Source organism: Carlito syrichta, unplaced genomic scaffold, assembly GCF_000164805.1.
Source record: "Carlito syrichta isolate Samal-C Ts95f unplaced genomic scaffold, Tarsius_syrichta-2.0.1 Scaffold288374, whole genome shotgun sequence".
Classification (NCBI taxonomy): Eukaryota; Metazoa; Chordata; class Mammalia; order Primates; family Tarsiidae; genus Carlito; species Carlito syrichta.
Genome location: NW_007232470.1, coordinates 165145 through 173744, shown reverse-complemented (window position 1 = coordinate 173744; position 8600 = coordinate 165145). Strand labels below are relative to the sequence as shown.

The window sequence follows — 8600 nt, the reverse complement described above, 5'->3', positions numbered from 1 at the left end:
CAGGTGGGTCTCGAACCCGCAGGCTCAGGCAATCCATTCACCTCAGCCTCCCAAAGGCGCGGGATTACAGGCTGAGCCACCGAGCCCGGCTTATCCTCTCACTTCTTACTAGGAGGAGCTTAGAAAACAAATGCACATTAAAAGAATGGTTCTAGAAAATTCCATTGCCGGGCTCGGTGGCTCAGCCTGTAATCCCACACCTTTGGGAGGCTGAGGTGAATGGATTGCCTGAGCCCGCGGGTTCGAGACCCGCCTGGGCAACGAGACCTCATCTCTACAGTAAATAAAAAAATCAGCTGGGTGTGGTAGCACATGCCTGTAATTCTGGCTACTTGGAAGACTGAGGCAGAAGGATCGCCAGAGCCCAGCAGTTCGAGGCTGAGGTGGCTGGGAGCAGCCACTGCACTCCAGTCTGGGTGACAAAGTGAGACTCCAACTCAAAAAAAAAAAAGAAGTGAGAGGATATACAGTTCAAACACTCAGTGTTCTTGCTTTGGCAGCATCCATATTTGTATTGAAGTTACTGGTCTGTTCAGGTGTAGTAAAGCTTGTCAAGAAAAACAATGGTGGCTCAAGCCTGTAATCCCAGCACTTTGGGAGGCCGAAGCAAGAGGATTGCCTGAGCCTAGGGGTTCGAGACCAGCCTGGCAACTTAGCGAGACCTCGTCTCTACAATTTAAAAAAAATGAAAAAAATAGCTGGATGAGTAGCACGTGCCTATACTTCCAGCTACTTAGAAGGCTGAGGCGAAAGGATCGCCGGAGCCCAGCAGGTTGAGGCTGCGGTGGCCAGGAGTGTGCCACTGTACTCCAGCCTGGGCGACAGAGTGAGACTCCGACTCAAAAAAAGAAAAAAAACAACAGGCCGCTGTCTCCATAGAAGCCACTTACAACTCTCAGCCAGCCCTGTATGCTTATGGTGTCTGCTCTTCCTCCAGCCATGTGTAGTGTCGCATCCTGAGTCTGTTTTGCTCGCCCTTTATTTGGAGTCATCTGCATACCTGAGGACTTGCCTCATTCCCCCTCTAACATTCATGCGCACATTCTCTTGTCAGCCTCACTCTCCCATGAAGTTGAACTTACTTTGAGGGGGTGTTTCAGCCTCTGTTACTTTGGGGACAGCAGCCTAGAGGTTTCCTTTGCCTTTTTCATCTGCCAAGTCCATCACTACTACTCTGTGTGCCTTTTGGCATCTAAGCTGTTGTAGTTGTCTTCTTATTTTTTGCCCTTGTAGGTTTATCCCTTTCTGGAAAATGTTTTCTGTCACTTTTATGGTATTTCAGGAAGTGGCAGAACCAGTATGTGTGTTTGGATCTCCCTCCTTAGCCAAATGTCCAGGGAGATGCACTTCAACCTGCCTTCCTGTCGTGCCTGTCCCTTGCCTGGGACTGTAGACTTGCAGGGTGCCTCACGCCTTCCCCAGGGCCACCTCCTGGGACAAACTTGGGCCAACTCCACACCTTGCTTTCTGTGGGTCCCTGCTGGTTTATTCGGGTGGCTTTTCCTCAGGCTGTCTGCTGCTGCAGGTATGCTGCCTGTCTCCTGTCCCATTGCTCTCCAGAGTAAGCACATAGGCATTTTGACATTTTAAAGAGCTTTTTCTTCTGGGGAATTGACTTTTGTCGAGCTTAAGTGTTTCTGGCCACAGATCCTGGTTTGTACTGCAACTACCTTGGTCAATACATTATACAAAATCCTTTGCAGCCAGGCCCAGCGGCTCCCGCCTGTGATCCTAGCACTCTGGGAGGCGGAGGAGAGCGGAGTTCGAGACCAGCCTGAGCAACACGGCAAGGCCTCGCCTCTGTCACAAGCTGTAAACTCAGCCCGGGGGGGGGGGGGGGGGGGGGGGCACGTGCCTGTGGTTCTGGCTACCTGGAAACTGAGGCGGAGGGTCCCCTGGGCCCGGCAGGTCGAGGCTGCTGTGACTGTGAGAGAGTGCCACTGCACTCCAGCTCGGGCGACAGAATGAGACTCCAACTCGAAAGAAAGAAGGACTTCGCAGTTGCGTTAGCATAAATAAGTGGAAGGCCACATGAACTGTGAGAAAGCAGGATTTATTGAGAGGACAGAAAAGCTCCCACAATGGGAGGGGCCCTGAGGGGTCGCCCCACACTAACACTTGCTGTTTTCAACCTCAAAATGAGGGAATAGAACCTATGTTCCTTCATCTGCCACCCAAACCCTTTGTCTGGAAGCTTGCTCCAGTTCCCTCTCCCGCACTCCTTGTTTCTGCCCCGTGGTGCCTGGGGCCCTGGGCCCTCAGCCCCTGGGAGGACTTCTAAGCCCCCCGCAAGGCTGCAGCTCTGCCCGGCACGCCCGCTTCCTCCGAACTGGCACAGCCTCCCTCCCCAGAAGCGCCCAGGTCCTCCTGTGTGCGCCCAGCATGCTCTGCTCCTGCTGCTGCAGTGGCCACTGCCCGCGCCCCGCCTGCATCCCCGACTTGCCCGGCACAGGCCCCTGCTGCGCTGTTGCTCTTCGTGACGGGGCCTGTGTGTCTTGGCCGGAGGGACTCCCTACCTTGTTTGCCTTGGAAGTTGGAAGCACCTAGGGATTGATATCACTGCCCCCCAGCCCCCAAAACAACGGTGAGTGAGTGGGGGAGCATTAATAGGCACGCCCCTGATGGGGCAACTGCCCCCAGAACCAAGTGCCCTGTGGGACTGTGCTTGTCACACCATGCTTGGCCTCCTGCCAGGTCCCGACGCCCTTAGGTCCTTTCCCTGTTTTCCTCTGTGTGCGTCGCTGGTACATCTTCATGCGGACCCCAACTGAAATGCTGACTTGGCATTCACCACTTGTTAAGATTCTCCATCTCATCTGCACTGAGGTGGTTGAACAAAATGGGAATGGGCTCGTTGGGGTGGTTTGAGAATTGCTCATTGAAGCGACTTTGCTTTCTCAGGTTTTTGCACACCGGTGCTCGAAAGGGGGATGCAAGAAGAGAGAGATGCTGCAGGTGGCTTGTGCCCAGTGTTATGGCAACTTCTGTATTCAGCATAGACACCCTTTGGACCACAGCTGCAGACATGCGAGTCGCCCCACCAGCAATGCTGGGTGAGCAGAGACGCTTAGCTAGCTATGACGGAGCTAACTCAGAACACACAGCGACATTGGTAGAGCCCGCTTCACACTAGGGTGGAGGGTGGAACAGCCTCAAGCCTTGTTCTGTACAAAGTTGCTGATCTAGAAGTTGGAGTGAAGATAATAAAATTGAAATCTAAGTTAAAGTTGGATTCTCGTATTTGTTTTCTGTGGCTCCTGTAATATAATACTACAAACTGTGTGGCTTAAGCAGCAGAAATTATTTCATGGTTCTGGAGGCTGGAAGTCTCAGATGAAGGTGTCAGCAAGGCTGACAAGCAGAGCTGTCCAGCGTCTTATGGTGTGCCAGCAATCTTGAGTTTCTTTTGGCTTGTAGACCATCACCCCATCTCTGCCTTTACCTGGTACTATGTGTGTGTGTGTGTGTGTGTGTGTGTGTCTTCCCGTCCTAACTTCCCCCTTTAATAAGGACACTAGTCATGTAGTCCCACACTAATGACCTCTTCTCTTTTTTTGTTTATGGTTTTTTTTTTTAATTGTTTTTTGAGTCGAGGTTTCACTTTTACCCATGCTGGAGTGCAATGGCATGATCTTGGCTCTCCACAGCCTCCAACTCTTGGGCTTAAGTGATTTTCCTGCATTTGCCTCCCAAGTAGCTGAAACTACAGGTGTACCACCATATCCAGCTAATTTTTTTTGCATTTTTTTGCAGAGATGAGGTCTCACTATGTTCCCCAGGCTGATCTCAAACTCAAGTAGTCCTCTTGCCACAGTCTCCCAAAGTGCTGAGATTATAAACATGAGCTACTGTGTCTGGCCATCAAGTCCTTATCTTGATTACTTTTGTAAAGACTGTCTCCACATAAGGTCACGTTCCGAGATAGTGGAATTTAGGACTTCAGCATGTCTTTTTAGGGGGACGTGATTCAACCCATAACACTAATACCTTTGTCAGATCGGTAGAAACATTTGCCTAAACTGGCTGTTGAATAAAATTGGAGGCACACATAATTTGACTTGCATTTTGCTGTTTCTTATGTTGTCCATCCCTGAAGTGGGCTGTGGGTTACTACCTCACTTGCATGCACCTCTGTGGGCTTTCTTGGCAAGCACGTGAATACCAGTCTCACCTTTCTGTGTAGGTGCTCATCGATGAGAGCTCTGGAATTGGAGCCATCAGGAGCTGTAAATGCCCTGTCTTCTTGGTGGCTAACCCGGCAATTCAGGTAATTGACTTGTAGCACGTGTGAATCATTCCTTGTGTATTGGGAGCAGCATCACTTTGTCAGTCGTGAATGTTGAGAAGTAACTGTAGTACGGGGTAATGGCTGTGAGGTGACCTGCTCCAGCACATGAAGGAGCATGTCATAAAGGAGACACAGGACTAGAAAGGCAAGTTATAAATGCTTCTCATTCCAGCACCCCTTCTGATTGAGCAGTAACATTTTATAGCTGGTTTCTCAGATACCTTATTTGCCCTCTGAGATCCTTTGGTATCATCAGCCACTTCTCGGTAATCAAGACAAACCTGAAAAAAACAAACTCTTCTCTTTGTTTTCTTCTAGGTGGAAAGCAAAGCGGTGACATGACTTTTCTGTTCGTGCTGGCATGTTAACTGCTGTGTGGGTTACTGCAACTTCATGGATAACTTGCACACTCCAGTGCCTTCATGCTTCTCAAGGCAAACAATCTGAAACGTGTAAATTTTTCCAATGAAATAAAAAAACTGTTTGGCAAAATAAACAGAAGGATATTAAGTCCTATACGGTGAAGTAAAGTTGCTTAAAAACAAAGGGTTCAAGTGAGCCAGGTCAGAGGATAGCTGTGCAAAGAGTTCAAGGGGGCCAGTTCAGGGTGGCTGTGCCCTGGGCTGAGTCAGTCAAGGACCCGGTCTTCTGGCAGTTTGTCACTGAAACACCAGACAGTGGACCGTAGATGTCTTTACCACATGGTTTCGGTAATGACGTGGCTGTCTGAGCCCAGGGAAGGTGGAAGGCCTTCCAGCTTCTTCGTGCAGGGTCTTTCGCCAGAGGTGGCCACAGCCCTCTCCTCAGTCCCTGAGATTACGCAGTCATGAGCCCATTCATGGCTCCTAGGGGCTGGGCTCCACTGTGGGAAAGAGAGGTGTATTTTGCTGGATTGCTGGTTGTCCCTAGCACAGCAGCTTCTTCAGACAGGCACAATTGTCAGTAACAAGCTAGCCCGTGAGACAGCTTTGTTGTGCTTGGATGTGATTTCAGCACCACGAAGAAAATCATAGAGTGTCACTTGTTCAAGACAAAGGTCTGTCTGGTGTTGAGATGATAGGAACTTCCAGAAGAGTGCTAGAGGTTATAGGGTTTGAAGAGCAGGAAACCCAAACCAGGGAGTGGAGAGGTTAGCTGGGGTGTGGTCCACAGCCCTTCATGGGTTGGGTGATGAGCAAGGACACCCCTTGTGACCTGGTGCTGTTTCCGTGACGCAAGGAGCATGTTGTAGGAACGGAAGTCAGAGAAATGCTGGAGCAGGAGCTGTGCCTACAGCCTCTGCATGCCAAGGGCGCTGCCACTCCCTGGGGCCTTGGGTGGCAGAAAGCAAGGCGAGACCAAGTGCCATGTGAGTGCTGGTCTTTGCTCCCCTGGCGATCCAGCAATGCATTTCAGAGGTGCTACTGAGATGGTCAACAAAAACCCAAGAAACTACATACTTTTTAACACTTATAGGTTAGGGTACATTATTTCAATATATACATATACAATGTGTAATGATCAAATCAGAGCAATTAACACATCATCACCTCAAACGTGCCATTTCTTTGCATTGGGAACATTCAAAATCCACTCTATTTGAAAACATACACTCGAATGATAATTACAGGTCAGTAGCAGGTCCCCTTGTACAGTTTCCCCACATCCTCACTGTTTTCATTGGTGTGGTTTTTTTCCTGTCTGGTGGAAAAACAGCACTACAGAGCTAGTGCATCTTTCACAAGCAAGGTGAGCATCTTCCCAGTAAGTACCCCTTGGAAAAATTAAGTTAAGAGGTCAGCTGGTATAGGCACCATGGAGCTGTTCACAGTGGGGTATGTGGCAGGATGCCAAGGGACAGGGAAGCCACAACTATTTTTTTAATTATTTTTTTTTTGAGTTGGAGTCTCACTCTGTCACCCAAACTGAAGTGCAGTGGCCGCTCCCAGCCACCGCCACCTCTACCTGCTGGGCTCCGGCGATCCTTCCGCCTCAGCCTTCCAAGTAGCTGGAACTACAGATGCGCGCTACCACACCCGGCTCATTTTTGATTTATTGTAGAGATGAGGTCTCATCAAGTTGCCCAGGCAGGTCTCAAACCCGCAGGCTCAAGCAATCCACTCACCTCAGCCTCCCAAAGGCTTTAATTTATTTTAATTAAAATTTTTTTTTTTGAGTTGGAGTCTCACTCTATCACCCAGGCTGGGTATGATCACAGCTCACCGCATTCTCAGACTCCTGGGCTCAAGCAATCCTCCTGACTCAGCCCCCTGAGTAGCTGGAGTGACAGATGCACACCATCACACCCGGCTAATTTTTTTCAGTAATGCAGAGACAGTATCTGGTTGTGTTATCCAGGCTGGTCTCAAACTCTTGGCCTCAAGGGATCCTCTCACCTTGGCCTCACAAAGCACTGGGATTATAGGCGTGAGCCATGACACTTGGCCTGAAGTCAACCTTTTGAGGTCATCAACCTTTCCTTTTCAGAAGCAGATTTGGATCTGAGGCTCATGTGGGAGGGAGAGCAGATGGGTGTTCATAGATGTTGAATATTTTCTCTGCCTGGGTTGGACAGATCGCTACCATTTGCTTGAAGCCTTAAGTCTCCACCACACCTGCCTGCGGCAAGTAGATATCCCTGCCTTGGTTCTCCTTTTTCTGGAACAACCAGTCGTTTCTGGGTAGGGCCCAAAGGGGGTTGTCATGCCCTGTGTCCTTGTCGAGATGAGCGTGGAAGGACTGGTTGCTACTTGCCATTTTGCTGTATGGCCTGCAGTAGCGAACATTTGCACAAGATGTCCCCAGGAGGCCTTTGTCTGGATCGGGGAGGGCTGACAGTATTGAATATTCCTGGTGAGAAATTAGATACAGTGTCACAGGAAGAACGGATATAGCCAGCCCATCAATCCTAACTCCGTTTTTGTAGGTTAACAATGTTAAAAGGGTTTGGGGATATTTTAAGTGTATTGTTAATTAACCTTTCAAATTTATTCTTTGAAATAAGCCTAAGACCACACTTGAAAGATCAGTTCTGAAATGAGTTCCCAAAATAGGTCAGTAGCTGAAATGTCCTTAGTTTTCTGAGTTTTAACTTGAGAATCAGGATCTTTGGCATGTCCTGGGGATGTTGGCTTCTTTGCTTGGTCATGTCTGACGTTTTTGCAGATAAACACTGTTTTGTCCTATTTTGCTGAAACGATATTAAAATTTATAATCCCAGTTAGTTATACAAGGTGAGTAAAGCCAAGAAGACAGTGTTTAGGCCGCTGTGTTAGTTAAATGTTGTCTAGAGAGATTGTTGACTGTTTTTTATTTATTTACTTATTTATTTTTGGTAGAGACCGCCCAGGCTAGTCTGAAATCCCTGGCCTCAAGCAATCCTCCTGCTTAGGACTCCCAAAATGCTGGGATAACAGGCATGAGCCACCATGCCCGGCCTGTTTTTCATTCCTTTTGTTTGAGGGTGTTGTCTTTCCATTTCTGCCTCTCCACTATTAGGACATGGGGAGGGGGAAGCTCTACTAACATCACACTTGTAGAAGGCTTATACCATCCTGGGCCACATTATGAGGTCTTCTCAGAATACATGGAAAGCTAGGTTTCTTGCAATAGATGCTACAAAAAATAAACCATGCCAACAGACAAGCAGGTCCTTAATTTGACATTATGGAGGTTTCATTCCACATTAAAGCTACTTTTGTATATGGTTTTGGGTGGCTGAATCTTTAAGAGAAGAATAAAGTAAAATGACAGTCCTTTGGGAAGAGGGTATTAATGGACCAGTGTTTCCCTGTTCTGGTTTTATATAAACATTCCCTGGAGAACAAGAGTAATTAGACATGGTACTGTTTCTATAGCAACCTGCAGAAGCTTATGAAATTCTACAGGCAGGATGAAATTAGCTCTATGACTGCCATTCACAGTGCTGAGCTGTGGGGTCAGTTGCAGGGGTGATTTTGGTCTGTCATTTAGCTGAGTTTGTTCCATCAGTACTTCTGTGCTTTATGTCACATGAAGCAGCATGGCATGCCATCTTTGAGTCTGTTCTTTTGGAGCCATGCCTATGTTTTTGTTTGTTTTGTTTTTTGAGTGGAGTCTCACTGTCACCCAGGAGGGGCTCAGGCAGTCCTTCCACCTCAGCCTTCCAAGTAGTTGGAATGACAGGCGTGTGCCACCACACCTGGCTAATTTTTTGAATTACTGTAGAGACGAGGTACTGCCAAGTTGCCCAAGCTGGGTCTCAAATCCCAGGTCCTCTTGCCTGTGCCTCCCAAAGTGGTGGGATTACAGGCGTGAGCCACCGTGCCTGGCTGAGATGGGTATACTTAATAGC

General features: G+C 48.5%; 1 protein-coding gene across 3 annotated transcripts in view; it reads left to right on the top strand.

Annotated features, from left to right (window-relative positions):
* Nucleotides 1-4804, top strand: part of ZFAND2A (zinc finger AN1-type containing 2A) — a 9869-nt gene extending 5065 nt beyond the window's left edge. For 2 of the 3 annotated variants that reach the window (XM_021710285.1, XM_021710287.1), the window contains 3 exons: nt 2902-3053; nt 4184-4267; nt 4607-4804. In XM_021710285.1, coding sequence (XP_021565960.1) covers nt 2902-3053; nt 4184-4267; nt 4607-4625 — 255 coding nt within the window. In that variant the 3' untranslated portion in view covers nt 4626-4804. Of the gene's footprint in view, nt 1-2901; nt 3231-4183; nt 4268-4606 lie in introns of those variants that run through there. The other variant, XM_008053696.2, reaches the window with a different exon arrangement.
* The last annotated feature ends 3796 nt before the right edge of the window (nt 4805-8600 follow it).